At 33.9% G+C, this 18,735-nt stretch overlaps 1 protein-coding gene across 1 annotated transcript in view; it reads left to right on the top strand.

Moving 5' to 3' along the window:
• The window catches only part of DYNC2H1 (dynein cytoplasmic 2 heavy chain 1), a 151,584-nt gene that overhangs the window by 1,715 nt on the left and 131,134 nt on the right, over positions 1 to 18,735 (top strand). Inside the window, 19 exon segments of the mRNA XM_030446994.1 lie at positions 539 to 706; positions 1,684 to 1,819; positions 2,129 to 2,247; positions 2,770 to 2,914; positions 3,645 to 3,877; positions 4,128 to 4,262; positions 4,359 to 4,472; positions 4,665 to 4,776; positions 5,016 to 5,140; positions 6,472 to 6,647; positions 7,657 to 7,852; positions 9,045 to 9,140; positions 10,940 to 11,092; positions 11,203 to 11,301; positions 12,823 to 12,962; positions 13,051 to 13,279; positions 13,706 to 13,833; positions 14,951 to 15,066; positions 16,269 to 16,396. Coding sequence (XP_030302854.1) covers positions 539 to 706; positions 1,684 to 1,819; positions 2,129 to 2,247; positions 2,770 to 2,914; positions 3,645 to 3,877; positions 4,128 to 4,262; positions 4,359 to 4,472; positions 4,665 to 4,776; positions 5,016 to 5,140; positions 6,472 to 6,647; positions 7,657 to 7,852; positions 9,045 to 9,140; positions 10,940 to 11,092; positions 11,203 to 11,301; positions 12,823 to 12,962; positions 13,051 to 13,279; positions 13,706 to 13,833; positions 14,951 to 15,066; positions 16,269 to 16,396 — 2,748 coding nt within the window.

Raw genomic sequence — 18,735 nt, 5'->3', positions numbered from 1 at the left:
GAACAAGTCACGTTACAAGTCAGGATTTTACTGATGAAGGAGCATGCCTTTCTTTGTCCTTGAGAAATCTGTGAATTGCAATACAGCTTTGTATTTACAGACTTGGATACTGACTATTTAGGAAAATATTTCTAAAACTATGTAACATAAAAATGCAATTAAAAAGATAGACTTCATGCTTAGTTTTCTCTAGGCACAAGATGGGAGTTTCTGGAGTTTCTCCAGAAAGTAGTAAGCGGGCTTTCCAGAATTAAAATGGTGCAAATAATTATGGTATTTACAAATATTCTATAATGAGAAAGGCATTATGTATTTGGTGTTGGAATTCAGGTTCCTATGAACTCAGGTATGAATATAATAAAAGTTTTCATTTTCTGTGTAAATCAAATATTATTACAATGTTATATCAAGCCCATAGCGAGTAGTATGGAGGTTTATAATTTTTTTTTCTTGATGTAAATATTTCTGTACCCAAGTTAGTGTAGTGTGCTGTCAGTGTCAGTTTTCTAAACAAACTCTGTCTTGTTCATTATTGCAGATCGAAGCTACTGGTTCAAAGAATGTGTTGGTCTTCTTTAAGCTACGGCCTGATGTAATTACAGAAGATAATCTTCATAGTAATATTCTTGTGTCATCAATGCTAGATTCACCAATTAACACCCTTTATCAAGCAGTACGACAAGTTTTTGCACCAGTATTACTGAAGGTGAGCAAACACCAATTTAAATGTTGTGTAGATTTATATTGAAACAGTGAAATTCCTTGGAAGGTTAACTATTCTGAGGTAAATATTTAATGTCCTAAAAAGAAAATAATTTAAGTGCTTAAATAATAGATGATAGTTCTGATTTCAAAGAATATATTTTACCTCCTATCAGTAAGGATGAGAGGAGAATTCTGATCATATATATGCCTGACTAGAAATGTTGAATACACTGGGCAGTGGTGGCAAATGGAGACAGCAACTCCTAACTCATTTCAACCAATGGTTCTGATCTTGTCACCTTTTCTTGTTTTAGGTATTCTTACATTTTGTGTGAAATGCATAAGTCAGTGTCATGCAAACTGTGGTTCCATAATATGTGGTAGAGCAGTGTGCTAGACTACAGAATAATTTATACAGCTGCACTTTTCTCAGTTAGCTTTAAAGAAACATTCTGAGGCTCTTCCGTCTGTTCCATTAGAGAATATATTTCCATGTGGATTTTTTTGTCAAAAGCAGTGACCATGTCTGCATTTCATAAGCTGAACAGTTCCATAATTTAAATATTTTTTGATATTCTGTATGTCATACTATTAATAAAAAAAATTTCAAAAAACACAGTAACCTTTCATATTTTACTCTAATGATTTCTGAGTTCCGCTGCAGAAGTAAATTTAATTTTTTTTAACTTAAGAGAATTTAATAAGAGAGTTCTGAACACATTTTCGAAGTGCCTTTAGAAGCCTCAAAACTGACTTTGTGATAAATTTTTTTTACAGTATCATTCTGAATTGTTAAGTGAAAAGAAGGAGGTGCTTTTCCTTGACTTTAAAAGAAATTAATATAATATTGCCCCACGATGTGTTACTGCTATTAATCTGAATAATTTTTTTCTTTTTTTTAGAAGATGAATGGAAACAAAATAGTAATTGTTCAATCACGTGAGTGTGATTGAAATCTTTTTAATACTTTTACTGCAGGATGAGCGATGGAGTGAAACATTTGATCCCAAACTCCAGAAACTTTTAAGTGAGCTTGAGGCTGGCTTGGGTACTGTTCTCAGAAGATCAGATCCTAACTACACAGGAGCAAAATTCAGTGAAGATGATGTGCGAGGTTTGCTTTGCAGTTATGTCTTTTGTAGTTAATTTTAAATTAAGAGCTAATAATTTATCTATGGGTTTAGTTTTCAGTCTTGATTATCCCAGTGACTGCAGAGTGTGAAATACAGCAGGTTATGTTAGGGCCGATCAACTTTGGTCTCTTGGTAGAAATTTTATACTACATCTTGTCGGAGTCAGAAGTGGAAATATAATTACGTAGCCATGTAGTAAAAATTTGTTTCAGAATGTATGTTCTGACTGAAAATATTCTGTGACTATTTGTATATTTCATATTTAATGTTTTTTATATTATTATTTGCAGCTATACTTACACCAACAGATGAATTTCAGTTTTGGATAGAATGTTCTCATCGTGGAGGTAAATGGTGTAGTAAGGAGAGAGCTGCTCATTTTAAGGACCTTTTTGAGGACATTGCTAAAGTACGTTTTCTTTTGTGTGATCAGTGATATATTTGACTTAGTAAAATATATAGACTTAGTAAAAATACTCTTCTTGTGAAACATATGTCAGTATATGTGTCCTCTTTTCCAGTATTTGAATATATAACTACATAGTTATTTTTTATTAGATAAAATCTTACTTTAAATTACTTGTATATAGTTTGTAGTCTCAATACTGCAATAGTCCAATTTAATTTGGAGCAGATTTGACCATTGAATCCTAAGAGATTCTGTAGAAATGCAACAGTATGCTACAGTTTGTGAACCAGAAGATGGCTAATCAGGTTTCAAAAAGGAAAAGTGACAGTGCAGAGGATTATAATGAATGCAGTCCTTACATGAATAAACTTGACAAATGACAAATACTTGTTATTTAATAGGGTTATACCATATTCTATGCAATAAAATGCAGGAAATCATAGCAATTGCCAGCTTCAGAAAAGCAGAAGTGTTTCTGTAATACAATTTGCAACATACTTGTATTAAGGATATTTTTTCCAGGATTATTACAACTTGGATAGTTTGTCACTATTTGAAGTTGTGGATTTGGTGGAAACTACAAAGGATACTGTTGATAATGTGTGGAGACAAACAGAACATGAGCCTTATCCACAGCCACGCATGCATAATCTCTTGGATATAATAGGTAAACTTTTATGGAGTCTTTATTAAATGAACAGTTGAGAAAAAAGTAAAATGAATCCTTGAGCTTCCTCCTCCTAAAGGCACCTACAGCATTAAGGTGCTTTCTTCTTGTAGTTATGATCCATGAGTATTATTTGCCTTATACTATCCAATAATTCAGCCCATTCTGGTAGATGCCCTCACGTGCTTGGGAAGATGATGAGTTGGATACTTTTCAGCTGGGGACTGGATTTGTCTTCCTTCTATTTGACTTCTTGTCTTTCTCTGAGAGGAGAAAATTTATTTGCTCAAACCCTCATTTGAAGGTTAATCCAGTTTGTGTGGAGGTGAGGGCAGGATGTGCAGAGTCTGCTTCCCTCATTCTCAACACAGCAGTCTCAGATTTTGGGACAGGCATAAGACTGAGTTTGTCTGCTGCTGCCAGAGGTGTGTGTGCCTGCAGGGAGGGGTTGCTGGGGGCAGCCAGCTGTGGCTATTACTGCTGGTAAAGGCAGATGCTTGTGTGTAGATCCACCAGCTTCTGATGCTGGACCTACCTTCATTTAAGTTGGATGTAATTAAGAAATGTATTAAATCTGAAACAAAACAGCCAGTTACTGATACATCTGTTCATTTTGAAATTAAGGCATTGTACTAGTTTTTAAAAATGTGTTTAGAACTTGGTGTAGAGTTTAAAGAAATTATTTTCAATCAACGTAACCTGCTACTTTTGTATATTTTTTGTGTCCTAGGTGGCTCACTAGGTAGATATGTTCAGAGAAAATTAACAGCTTTAAATCTGTGGGAGGATGCTTTTCACAGTGTTAAAGAAAATCTAAAGGGTGGCATCTTGATTTGTGAGCAGTGGGTGTCAGCTTGTCAGTACCTAACTGGACAACTGTGGCAGCGCTATACTCTACATCCATGGAAAAATGAGAAATATTTCCCTGAAATGTTAGCCAGACTTGGCAAACGCCTTCATGAGGTAAATACTTGAATCGCACACATTTATTTCATTACACACAGAATTAAGGGGCTTCTTTATATGTTGAAAAAAGGAATTAAAACTCTTGTATAGTCTTTTGAGAGTCAGCATTCCATAATTCACATTTGCCTGAGCTTTCCAAAAGTTTCTTGTAAAAAGGAAAGAGATGGGATGTGCTGCTTGTGTGTTTTGCTTAAAAATGTTTTATGTAAAAAAACGTTGTATGTATAAAGTATACTTTGCATTGTAGGTGCTGAGTGTTAGAACATTGCACGAAAAGCTTACATTATTTTTGCCAGCTGGAGAACAAAATGCTTTACATCCTGCCCAAGTGTTTGAACCCTTTGCTGGCCTAAATCCTGTACACTATAATCCTTACACGGAGGTATGATGCTTATTTCTAATTTATTCACATTCTTTCTATGAACTTTATTATATATATGGGTAGTCCTAAACTAACATATGAACTCCTCATCTCCAGCCGTTATGGAAAGCAGCAGTTTCTCAGTATGAAAGAATTATTGCACCAGCAGAACAAAAAATGGCAAGCAAACTGAAGAAATTTATTTCAGAAATTCAGGACAGTCCTCAGCAGGTATGGATATTTTTGTAGTCTGAAAATATTCCTATAGGTAAAGTTACTGAATTCTTAAATAATCAGTTTAGAGCACAGGAATAAGTACTTAGAGACAGAGACAGTACTTGTGAGCAGCACTGATGAGTAGATTCAGAATATGTTTATTTTTTTCTCAGGAGACAGATAACTTTTTAAAATTTCATATTCCAGCTTCTCCAAACATTTCAGAAATACAAGGAACTGATAAAGCATCCAAATATAAGCAAAGAATTGCTTTTTGAAAGGGAAACACTGCTAGCAAAACTGAAAGATTATGTCGAAGGTAAAAATTATTTTAAAAATGGCATGAGTTTTTTTAAATATTAGATATATTTTTAAAATAAAAAATAATGTTATATTTATAAGATAATATATATTTATTATATTTAATATCTAACAACATATTCTTATATTTTAAATATTTACTTTTAGAATAATGTCAGTATCCTTAGTATGTTTTTGTAAGTACAGTAATAATTATAAGGTTTTTCTATTAGGTTTCTGATCTTTTGTTTGTGTTAGACTATCAGACAGACTTTGAAACTCGATGCCATGGTGTTGCTGGTGATGTTTCTGGACCGCTGTCAGGCAAAAACCTGTCTGAAGTTGTCAATAACATCGTATGGGTACGACAGCTGGAGCTGAAGGTAAAAGATTCCATTACTATTTATATGCAATATTATCAAATGATGTCAAACACAGTATTTGAGATTTCTGTGGGGAATTCTCCACAGGAAAACCGTGGACTTTGCAAGAATTATGTACACAGACTTCCTTATCAGTGGTGCTGCTTCCTAAGTTGAGTTTTATAAAGTGACCTGGAAGACAGCTGTTTTGTAATACACTGTACTGCCTGCTTTTATGACTTTTTCTGCAAACAAAGAGACCAAAACTTTGGGAGATGTTTTTGTTAAATTTTACTCTGTAGTTTGAACTGTAAAAATTTATTTAAAATTTACAGATATCCAAAATCCTAATTCTCACTTGTTACCACTAATCTGTGTAGTTTCCCCTTGAAATCAAAAGGATTTTGTGCTTGAATTGTTTCAGTCAGTTCCTTGCAGGGAATTTACTACAGATTGTAGCAACAGTGAATTACAAATGATACTATGTTCCCTTACAACATAATGAGCTAAAAACATATTCCACTCTTATTTTAATTTGTTTTGTTATTTTGTATTTATACTTTAGTTGGAAAATCTGGAATGTTTTTGAAAAGTAGCAGCTAGTTAAAATGTTTTCTGTGAACAAAAGTGCCATTTACAGTATAAGGGTGAGACTAGAGGTTACTTATCCCAGAATAACTATTAGCCCATTTTTTGTTTTGTTTTGTTTTGGTTTGGTTTTTGTTTTTTTTTTTTTTTCATTCACCATTTATTTGCAGTAATCTCATTGGCCTATTTCGGCTGAATATGACATAGGATGGAAGTATTAAAGGTGATACTTTGTTATGTGTCCTACAGAGAACAGCAGCAGCTCGGGCTTCACAATTATTTCTTCTGCTTGGTCTGCTAAACACCCAGAGAGCAGCTCTGTTCAGCTGATGTCTGTCAGTTTTGTGCCTACTTGAAAGCTGGGCTGTTTTTTTAATAGCTCTCAAGTCTCCACTGTTTGTATTTACTAGGGTTTTGATTAATTTGTCCACATGAAGATCTGAAATCCCATTTGAAATTCCACTGGCATGGACTTGATAGGTGCAACAAAGGATACATGTGAGATCTGTGCCTGTGTGGAGAATTAAGTAAAGATGAAGTGGGATACTCTGAGGCATCTTAATAGTGTAAACACTGGTGGGGGACAATTTATTCAGACCCAATTTACTGTAATGAGACTTTGACCTCTGTGAAACAATTAAGTATTCCCTTTCCTTCTAATTGGTTTTTGAATCCCACTTGGATTTTTTATAATACTGATTTATGTTATGATTTTTCTCTTCTGATTAAATATGGGGCAGTTAAGCTTCCCTTCTTTGTTTAAGGTGGATGATGCTATCAAGCTGGCAGAGGCTCTTCTGTCTGACTTACCTGGATTTCAGACTTTTCATCGAAGTGCAGATTCTTTTCTCCAACAGTTAAAAGTATATGAACAAGAACAATTTGATGATTGGTCTAGAAATATCCATTCAGAATTATCAAATCCCAAGTCAGGACTTAGGTAAATACATTCTTATTTAAAAAATGTTTATGCTGAAATCTGTATGGAATGACTGGAGAATCCAAGTGGAAAAGTTCATTTACATTTCGTCACCTTGCCAGGCTTGGTTGATAAGGTGAAGTATACAGTGTAGTGTTAATAACTAACCTCTCAGTTCCTGTCAGTACCTGAAAATACATGTTTGGTTTGCTTGCTGTTACTACTGGTTATCCACTGTAATACACAGAGTGATAATGACTAGGAACAAGATGAGAGCAGAGCTGTGATGTTCAGATGCCACTTGTAGAGTAACAAATTAATTGTTATTCATAGGTAATTCTGCAGTGTAAAACAGAGCAGATGAAAGAAGAAAAAGAAAATCAATTTAAACCTCATTAATTGTGTTCACCAAAATAATTAAATTACTTTATGAGATACTCAAATATACTATAATTTTTTGGTTTTGATTGGTTGGCCACGTAGCTTCTGTCTGCATCCTTAAGTGTTGCAGATTTTCTTTGAAAACAGTTTGCAGTTTCAGAGGATACAGGAGTTAATACTTTGGTGTAAACTTTTATTTTATGAAAAACACTCAAATATAGTAAATAAATAGATTCATCACTCCAATAAATATCAGTCATCTAATTTATTAGTAACATATGTTTTGTTACTCTGATAATTTGAAATATGTGAAGAGATTAATTAAAAAGAAAATTAGTGCATCTAGTGCAAAAGGGAATGCAGTGGATATAACAACTAGGAAAAGATGTGAAAAAAAGTGAAAAAAAAGAAAAATGAGTAAATATGAAATTTTTATGAAAGACGCATAGAAGGATGGTGGTAAAAGCATTACTTTGGTACAAAAAAGGAATAATTTCTGAACAAATTGAAGTTTTAATAAACATAGGAAAGCATAATAAAATGACATCAGACTTTTTAGAATTCTGTATTGTATTATTATGAAATGCTTCTAAGAAAGGATCATAATCAAATTATATTTAATAATATGTTTAATTTGATTTTGATTTAGCATCCAAGCTAATAGTCCTGTAATGGAGTTGGATCATGTTTCTGGAATATTAAACATTCTTTATTCAGATCGTTTGGTGACTCTCCTAAGAGAAGTACGTCAGCTATCAGCACTTGGATTTGCTGTACCAGCTAAGATACAGCATGTTGCAAACACTGCACAAAAGTTCTGCAAGCAGGCAGTCATCCTCAAACAGGTATAAGATTAAATGTCATAATAACTTCCTATTCTGACTTCCCAGCTTTAATAGTACCACTTTTCTAAAGCATTATCTTTTCTGACTGTGTGGTTAAGCTCTTTGCTGTGTTTCCAGAAGTGACTTGTTTCTTAGTTAAGTCCTTAAAATGCAACAAAAATAAAGAAATGCTTTACAATTTTGGAATGTGTATTCTTTTGAAACCGAATGAATGATAGCATTAAAGCCATGTGAAATAAGTATATAGATATACAAAAATAAGACAGGTAATTAATTGATCTCATTTTAGTCTCAGTTTCTGATTAGTATAACTGAAGGAAAATGCTGGTCATAAAATGGACCAGCTTGTCCTCACCATTATTAATTTCCAACTGAAAATATATTAGGAAGTATTTTAATGGAAAAGTGTACTTGTTTTTTTTAAGGGTTATTTTTGTCTGTACTTAATGCTACGTAAGTTTTTATTTGGCTTTCATTTCAGTTGAATGGCCATGTCAAGTTTTCTTCTGTTTGTGTAAGATGCAGGAATAAATATGCATAAGTGGGTAAAATTCTTATGCAGTTAGACAGGCTCAGTTCAGTTCCATAGGAGGTGTCACTGGTATCTGAGATACCTGCACAGCTAAGGCAGAAATGGCAAAAGACCCACAAGATACCCAAGCATCTCAATCATTGACAGGTGCCCAAACAGAAACCTCAGTAATTTCAAAAAGCACTAGATGGCTGTGTGGACAGCTGAACTAAGGTGTAGGCTATCCTTCATACTCCAGCTGCCAATCTGGAAGTAAACAGATATATTTTAGGTCTTGGGTCATATCCTGGCAAATGTCATAGATAATTGAAGGCTTCTGAAGTGCCACTAGGTGCCTACATTTGCATCAAACAGTGCAGCTATACCACTTACAATAAATCATCAACTAGGCCTATTTCACTTAAGGTGAAGTATAACAACCTCAAACATATGTAACTAGCAGTCTTTTTTGCTACTAGAATTTGTCTAGACAAGGAAGTAGGATCACATTAGTATATTGCATATATACTTCATATTTGTAAACATTTTACTTTTATGGTTAATTCTCAGTTCTTATAGGTGCCGACTGAACAATACTTTCAGAAATATCTTATATTGCACTCACTTGTTAAATCAATACTTTTAACAGTTCCTGTAAATTTAATCTCTTCGTTTTTACAGGTAGCACATTTTTATAATTCTATTGATCAACAAATGATTGAGAGTCAGAAGCCAATGATGTTGCAGTCTGCTCTAGCATTTGAACAGATAATTAAGGTGAAAAAATTCTTCTCTCTTTGCATTTTGTTATCTGTATATTCCGTGCTGCTTTTTCTGTGTTTATTTCAGGGCTTTTAGGGTATGCAGCCTTCCCATACAAGCAATACCATGTGTTTAATTAGCATTCATTGAAATTGCTGGGCCTTTTCTTTTGTTTTGTAATTTGAAAAAACCCTTAATCCTTTTTACTCTGGATATTAGTGTAATATGCTCTCTAAGGAATTATTTTAGTAGTAGGATTTACACACGAACCAAAATTATGTCAATTCCTTAATAGCTGGGATTGTAACTCCTGTTTTAACAGTTATAGATATTACTTTGGTGTATTTTAATAAAATAACATTTACTTTAATCTGGTGATAAATTAGTATTAAGGAATGGCTTCAATGCCTTGGTTGTTATTAAAGCTCTGTATATTTTGTAATTCTCTTTAGTATTTCTAATTCATGTTTTGGCAGGTTAAAGGTAGATATTTTCTGTTCTAGATTAAGAACAAAGAATCTTTGAATCTGCCTGATTACTGATTTATTTATGCAGTTTATTACAGTGCGTTTGTTTTAGACATAATATAGTGCTTTGAGAAGAATTTCTTTAATAATTGCTAGGAATGTCCTTGTACCTAAAGAAATTTTAGATTCTTTTAAGTAATGATTTAGAGGAATTTATTTATTTATTTTAATTTTCCTTCTTTGAAGGGACAATAGGAATTTAAAAATAACCTACAGTTTTTTAAAGACATATCTCTAGATATGGTCTAGATACATATATATATATATATATATTGTATATCATGAATTTCCTTTTACTAGTTTTGATCAGTTTGAGGCAGTTCTTCCTCTTCTAGCACTCTTATACTGAGAGAATGGCTGGGGAATTATAACATGCATGTAAAACTGTAATTGAGCAGGTAAATAATGCCTCTAGAGCAAGCATTACAGAAATGATTGGAAACTTGCTCCTTAAAAACATTTTTCAAAACAGAATATAAGAATGGGGCTGAAAGTAGGAGAGATGTTGGTGTTGGGATTAATTCACACAAAATGATGAAGATTCCAGACTAAACTTTAGGTTCAGAAGTGTCCTGGCAAAAGTTCTGAAGCTGTCTTTTAAATTTTCCTTGGGCTGACAGCAGATTATATCACAGATTCTATTAATGTACAGATCCTGAGACAGTGATTGTGCAAAACTGTTCAACAGCACAACATAACCTCTTGTTTGTTATGTTTTCTGCCCTACATCTTTTAGGAATATGTCCAGTTATGTAATTTCAGAAACTTTTATCTTCTGATTTTCTACTGTAAACTTAGCAAAAGGCATAAGAACCCAATAATCTTGAAAAAAAGATCAGAGAAACTGAACTCCTTAAAGCTGTTTATGAGTCAGTAGAATTTTGCAGCGTAATTTAAAAAAAATATTTCATCATAAAAAGGTGGATAGCAATTATTACTGTTACATTTTGGTTTTGGTCTGTGAAGAAGGGGAAAAGAGACGTTTAAGGTAACCTCTTTGCTTAAGATGCCTGCTTATGTGTGTGGGGAAGGAGTCTTAACATCAGTGGATTTATTTCAGTCTGTTAAGAACCTGGCATTAATCCTTCCCCAGTGCTTTGATTTAGCTATAATCATATGTCCACATGTTGATGATTTGCCAGATTACTGTTTCTCTAGCGCATTAATGAGAGAAAGGTCCTCTGATTTTTACAAGGAGTAAAGCTATCTTTCTCATGATATCACTTGCTAAATGCTAGTTGGTAGACTATATTTGTCTTTAAACCTTACAAAAGTATGTTTTTCAAGCATTCAAAATCTGGTCCTGGAGGAAATGCTCAAATAACGTGGGATAGTCCTAGAGAGCTAGAAGCTTATATCAAAAAACTCCAAGCTGCTGCTGAACGTCTGTCCACTGAAAATAGAAAACTAAGAAAGTGGCACACAAACTTCATTGAAAAGGTAAATGTTCTAAAAGAGATTAAAATCACATCTCTTATAGCTTCCTTTACCCTTCCTTTCATTTATGTGGCAATTAATATACTTATTATCCTTTAAAATTCTTCTGTCAGGTTATATCTCTCATGAATGTTGACCTGCTTCGCCATCAGCAGCGTTGGAAAGATGGACTCCAGGAGCTCAGAACTGGTTTTGCCAGCCTCGAGTCACAGGCAGGGTTTTATTACCATATTGCAAACTGTAATCACTTGAGTTTCCAACAGTAACCAAGATTTAAGACTCAAACATTGCATGATTGAATTAATTTTGATTAAGGAGTTACTAGCTAGCTTAGGAATAGTGTGTACTGCTTAGTTCATGCAGGTCTGAGGTAAACTTTCCAATGAGGAGGATGATTTTTTTTATAACATATTAGTAATGGGAGAGGAAGAACTCTTGGTCAGATGATGGGTTAGATGAAAAAATGGAAAGACCTTAGGATGTGTAGGTCATTTGTGTCTGAGCCATAAATGCAAGGTAAAATAAAGAAATTGATACAGATATGAGTGCTCTCCAGTCAGAATAGAACAAATGTGAGAAAATTTACAATTAAAATGCATTCCTGCCTGAAATAATGAAAAAGCCATGTTTTTGTTTATTCACTTATCAACTGTCTACTTTTAGCATATAATCATAGAATCATTTTGGTTGGAAAAGACCCTTAAAATAATTGAGTTAGATGACTAAGATTATAATTGAGAATATGATGTTACGAAAGCAACAGGATCATATTACTATCACCTAAGCTATTCTGATATCATTTAAGTCAGTTTAATGTTTGTTGTATCCTTTAACAACAAAAGGGCTATACTTGTAGATGGATGTGTTTATCACTTGTAGTCCAAGAAAAAATCTAGATCAGGTTGCTCCGAGCCCTGTGAAGTCTGACCTTGAATGACTCCAGGGATGGAGCCTCTTGAACATCTCTATGCAATATGTTCCAGTGTTTCAGCACCCTTACAGTAAAGAACTTCTTACTAATATCCTATCTAAATCTACTCTGCTCTATTTTAAAGCCATTGCACCTCATCCTGTCACTACACACCATTGTGAAAAGTCCCTCCCCAGCCTTCTTGTAGACTCCCTTCAGGCACTGGAAGGCTGCTCTAAGGTTTCTCCTGAGTCATTTCCTCTTCAGGCTGAACAACCTCAACTCTCTCAGCCTGTCATTGCTGAAGAGGTACATTAGCTCTCTCATTGTGACAGCTTTGTATCCTTCTTTTAGCAGAGTCCTCTGCATTTTAGAGTAAACTTGAAGAATCTTACAGTAAACCAACGGGAGATGAAGTTATTATGCTGAACTGCTCTAGAGAGTAATTTGATTTGAATATTTTTTGTATTACATTAATTTGAAATAAATGTAATAGCTCTAGATCATCTTAGTATTCAAACAGGTCATAGAATCATAGAATATCTTGAGTTGGATGGGACCCACAAGGAGTATTGACTCCAAATCCCAGTTCCTCCCAGGACTATCTCTTATTAAACCATATTACTAAAAGCATTTTGCAGATCCTCCTTGAACTCTGACACGCTTGGTGCCATAACCACTTACCAGGAGAGCCTGTGACAATGGTGTAATACTTCTGATTTTACAAAGATCCTGGTGTTCAAGCATTGTTCCATGACTTTCAGATTATAATTATGGCTTGAGGAATAAAATAAAATAAAACCCCAACATTGTTAACTTTTAGGGTTTCAGATCATGTGATATGAAAGCTTGGAGACAGCACTGGAATCATCAACTTTACAAAGCTCTGGAGCATCAGTATCAAATGGGCTTAGAAGCACTCAATGAGAATTTACCAGAAATAAATATTGATCTCACATTCAAGTAAGTTTTTTTTTTCCCTATTAAGAAAGAATTCTGGCTCACATTATGATCAAATATTAGTTTTTATATGCTTTGTCTCACTTTTTAGGCAAGGCCAGCTGCAATTCCGACCTCCTTTTGAAGAAGTAAGAGCCAGATATTACAGAGAAATGAAGAGATTCATCTCCATTCCAAATCAGTTTAGGGGAGTAAGTGAAGCAGAGGACGAGTCTATATTCACTGTTATGAGTGAGAAAAATGCAAATGGATTTCTAACTGCTTACAGTAAAGCAGAGGATTTATTCAGAAGGCTGACAGAAGTTCCTAATCAGTTCAAGGTATTTGCAATATTTGACTGACTCATACTTGTTTTTTCTTTTTTCCTGATGATTTATATAATTTTAACCTTTAGATGTTCTAGACGTAACTGAGCAATGGTTGTGCATTATTGTCCTTTCCTGGAGGTAAATAAACAAAAAGTTAGTAGGTCCATGTCAGGCCAGTCACTTAAAGCATATACCTAACTTGAAGCATATGTGTACAGTTACTGTTGAAACCTCATTATTACAGCTGACTTTATAGTGTTGTTCAAAATCTGTTTTGATTATCCTTAAAACTGTGAATATGTGAGTTGTTGGAGAAACACAAGGCTTACAGAGATTGTAGCTTGGAAACTTAATTGAACTGTTTTAATGTTACTGAGAAAGAGTTTTTCAGTCTGGAAAACATTTCTTTTCCATGAAATCAAAAATAATGTTGAAAAGGAATGGATCGTCATTGGCCAGGTAGATATGGAAGCCCTGGTGGAGACACATGTTTCTAGCAAACAGGACTGGGAAAAAAACTTCAAAGCATTAAAAGTGAGGGGGAAAGAAGCAGAACGTCTTCCAAGGTATAGTGTTTTTTGTTTTTTTTTGAGTTGTACATTCTATCAGATACTTCAGTGGTAATAGTAAAACGGAAATATTCTTTTTACGTGGAGATACAGGTAGAATTTCAAGTGCTTTTAAAATCTTGATGTACTTTTAAAATGTTTAGATTTTTGTATTTCAGTTGTATTTTAGACACTCCCTTTTATGTGCCCAGCCTTCTCTGAAAACTTCTAATGTCTTCCCCGAATGTGATGGGAAAGCCCCTCAAAATTCAGGACTGATTCTGAAATACTACAAAACATGGTGACAGTTTAACAATTCTTTTAGCTAAGTCCTGTAAATGTGGGGTGTATGTGACTGCTGGGAGCTGACTTAATAAATATTTATACATGAAAAAAAGCCTTTATTGAAACATCTGATTAGCTGATATAACTTAAGTTTCAGATATGCTAGTGTAGGCTTTAATTCTTACATTTATTCACATGGAATGTATGTATTGCATCTTTAGAGTTCTTTAATGAAATGGGTGGCAATCACATTTAGAACAAGTAAAAAGAGAGGACATTTAATGCAGGAGAATGGTCTGGTATAACTTGTTGATTGAGTGATATTCTGAGTAGTAAAGGTCTTATAGCTAGAAACCAGATTTGGCTATGAAGTGCCCTAGGGTGAAAATAATTGGTGGTGAGAGAGGAGAGGATATTCAGGAAGGTATCGAATCATGTAGCCCTTTTTCTTACTGTTCCTTAGGCATTTGCTTATAGTCACTGTGAGGTATGAGATATGGGGCCTTGAAATGAGTGACTGTGCCTTTTCTTATGTTCTTAAGACTCTTGTAAATTCTCATGGAATTTAGAGATGTAAAGACATGATTGTTGAAAAAGAAAATATTTTTGAAGTACAGAAATAGTATTTTTAAATTTAGTGACATGAGTTACATAAAATCAAGCAATTTTCTATTTAGAGCAGCAGAACATTGGACCTAGTTATAAATATTTAAATAATGAGTAATTTTCCCAATAAGGTATGACTTTTTTTTTTTTTTAGCGTTATAAGGGAAATTTTTGTTTTTTTTTCTGAATTTTTTTCTATTATTTCTTCTGAATATTTGCTATTTTAAAATCTTTTGTTTTGAAGCACCATCAAGATAGATTGTTTAACTGTTAACTGCAACCCCGTGAAAACTGTAATTGATGACTTAATCCAGAAGTTGTATGACATTCTTGTGATTTCTTTGAGAAAATCTATTCAAGGTAAATAACTTTAATGAGTAGTATTTTTGTTTTGTTTCTGTTGGATTTGTGGACATTTGTGTTCCTCTTTTTAGGAAATATTTTACTCTTGGGCATAGTGAGCTGCAAAAATCACAGTGCAGAGAAAGCAATTTGGTAGTAATTTTTCACTACAAACCTAACCTAAGACTCCTTGATATTCATCTTTCCCATTCAGTTGTTTTGACCACATCTGTTCAGGATGTAAAAGGATACATATGAGCATTATTTTGCTTGTTTCTTTTGTATGAAAGAAATATTCTCTGTTGTTTCAGGGAGTAAAATTTATTTGATGCAGGAAAATTTCATAAGCATTTGAGTGAAATTGAAACAAGCACCATGAAATGTAATTAAAAAAGTAGTATTAGATTTTTTCATTCAAAAATTAAAATATTTCACGAAGAACCTTAAATACCTAAACTTATTCCATAGAGTTACTTGTCATTCAGATTATCAAAATACAGAGTGTTACAGAGTGCAGAATATTTTCAAATTTTTGCATGGCCCATCTGATATGATAAGAAATGCCTGTACTTTGTGTTGTGAATAAACAATCAGCACAAGAAACACAGAACATGGGTTATGAAGAAAGTCAATTATTTCCATAGCCTGAAAGATTGATAGTTTTCTGGAAGATGTATTATTCCCTGGAATTGTACAGGTACTTTCTCAGTACCAAAAAGATCCACCTTGGTAGGAAAATACAACATTATAGCTTAGTCAGGCTTTTGTTTGTCGGTCTTCTCAATATTTAAAGCAAGGTGGCTGAAGTCAATTTCTTTTTAAAAAAACAAAACCCAAAAAAACCAAAAATCCCAAGCAACCTCAAGGGCTATTTTAACATGTTTTTCTCCATTTACCAAAAAAATCCCCCAAAGAACTTATACAGATTTTGAAAGTGTATAAATAAATGCCTTATATGTTTATGTTCCATTCTCAGAAGGGACTGTGGTACTTATGGTCTCAATCATACACCAAACAGTGGATTACATTAAGAGAGCTATGTGTAAATACAAACATGGCATTTTTCTTGTAGCATAATATAAGATTGGGGTCTACATTTTTTAAAGTAAATAATCTGTGTATATTATCACATCTTGTGACAATGTACCATGTTGTATCATGGTACTTTTTTGGATATTTATTGCTACCATTTTCTCACTTTGTTTTCCACCTTAATGTAGCTCATCTATGTGATGTTTCTTCGTTTCTCACTGATGCCATGGAAACATTAGTGATAAGGCCCCAGACTGTTGAGGAAATAGCAGAAGACAATTTAAAATATTTAAAGCTACGTGAAGAAAAAGAAGGGGTAAGATACTATTTTATCATGTCTGGAACAACAGCCATTGAAAAAAGTAATGCTTTCTAGTGTGGAAACTTATAGTTAATATAACTGATTTAGAACATGCAGTGACCACATAGGATGGAGGCAGTCGTCCATGTAGCACAGAATTTTGTTTCCAATAATGGAATAAAGGGGAAAATATAAAATCATGGTAGCATATTTGATGCTTTCTCACACTTTTAGCTTCTAATTACAACCTTTTTCAGTCTTCCATGGTTCCTGAGCAAATAGTAATACTCAGTGGATTTCTCTTCCACAACCTTACCTCATCTCCTCTTGAAAGCAAATACGCCTTGGTCATCCAAAATACCCTCTGGTGAAGTGTAGATTGATCCTATTACAAGAAGGGTCTCTCCTTTTATTTTTTTACACCTACCATCTGTTAACTTCACACCATTTAAGTCTTATACTGGAAGAGATACAGACTAGTAAGTCCCTACACTTCCTTCACATGACACACAATTCTGTTCTTTGTTCTGTTCTTGTATCAGCCATCTCTTTTCTAGATTGAAGAGATTTAGTTTACCTAATATTTTATTACACATAAGCCCACTCATAACTTTGATCACCCTTGTTGCTCTTTGCTAAGTCTTTTCCAGGTTTGTAATAATGTTTTTCTATGGAATCAATGGAATTTTTTTACAGTTTTTAAGATAGGAACAAACTATGGATTTACATGAATAAATACCAACATTAACTCTTTTATCCTCTTTTTGATCCTTGTGACTCCCAGGATTTGATTTACTTGCTCCTGCTCAGATTAAGCTGGCATTTTTCTAAACTGGCTGTGGTAACTCCAAGATACCAATTCTGAGCTGCAGTTGTTAGCTTACAACTCAATTTGTACATTTAGTTTTTTCACATATATGTCACTTCATGGTTATCTACTTGAAGTGTGTTTGTCACTATTATTGTCAGTCACTGTTACTTCTAGGTTAATTCTGCAGTTCTTCACAGGTGAGCTATTTTAATGACTGGAACAACATATTATCATCATAAAACTTTATTATCTCACAATTTAGCTCAATCTTCATTTTTGATACAGTTTAACTGTTTGACTGCTCAGGAAGGACTGTGTTAGGCTCAGTATAAGTATTTACAATTTGTAGCAATTCTGGGAGAATTTTTGAATGTTGAAGATAATTAATTCTGTGAAATTTATAAAACAGTAAAGCTCCTTAGCATTATTGCCTGTTGTCACTTCTTAATTATTAAAGGAAAGCGTATATAACAGGACATTTTGGTAATGTAAAACTGCATGTGATTATTTTAATTTTATTCTGACTTACATAGTTTATATGAGGTTTTGTTTTGTTTTTCTTTTTAAATGTATTTGGCTGATAATGAGGGAAAAAATCTGTCCTTTTTTTCTATCAGGTGAAAAAAACTTAATCTAATTCCCAAATTTCTGAGGTTTTTTTTGAAGTGAATTTATTCCTGTTTTTTGTTATTCCATATTACTGTGGGGTAACCCTGGTAGGCACCACAGCTGCTTGCTCACTTCCTCACTTACTCAATCAGCCTCCTCCACCCTGATGGGACAGGACAAGAGGAAAGGAATTGTAAAAGTGAGAGACCTTGTATACTGAAAACCAAATAGTTTGATAAGTGAAGGAAAAATGGAAGAAGAAACAAAGGAAGAAGGAATGAAAAAAAAAAAGTGGTCAGTTGCTCACCACCTTCCATGGACAGACTGATTCCCAACCTGTTCCTGTGCAAAAAATGTTTACCCTACCTAAACCACACTCCACCCCATTTTATTGCTGAGGATGAATGGCATGGAATATCTCTGCCTGGTTGTGTCCCCTCCAAACCTTTTGTGCATACCCAGATCTATTCACTGAGGGCAGAGAAGAGAGGGGGAAGAAAGAATGAGAAATAAGGAAGGCCTTGATGCTCTGCAAACACTATTCAATGATGGGTGAAACAGTAGCTTGTTGTCAGTATCGTTTTCATCTTAGATCTAAAACATAAACATGAGCTGCTACGAAGAAAATGAGCATCCTAGGAAGACCCAGAATGCATACATACATATGTCACTGAAATCTGTTGCTCTGTTGCTGTTGTCAAATCTGATTGACTGGATTTCTGCAATAGATGAAGAGGCACTTATCTGGTTCTTGTGAACATTCACTTCTTTGTATTTCATGTCGGAATCAAGAGTTTTTCCACTGTTTTAATGCTATTTTATAAAGTGTTAAAAACAGCTGTATATAAGCATATTTTCTGTGCATACACAGTTGAGGATTCTTACATATTTGCATATAGTTTCGATAAACAGGATTTTCTGAATTTTTACTTAA

This window comes from Calypte anna, chromosome 1 (assembly GCF_003957555.1).
Source record: "Calypte anna isolate BGI_N300 chromosome 1, bCalAnn1_v1.p, whole genome shotgun sequence".
NCBI lineage: Eukaryota > Metazoa > Chordata > Aves > Apodiformes > Trochilidae > Calypte > Calypte anna.
This window is presented reverse-complemented; position numbering and strand designations above follow the sequence as displayed.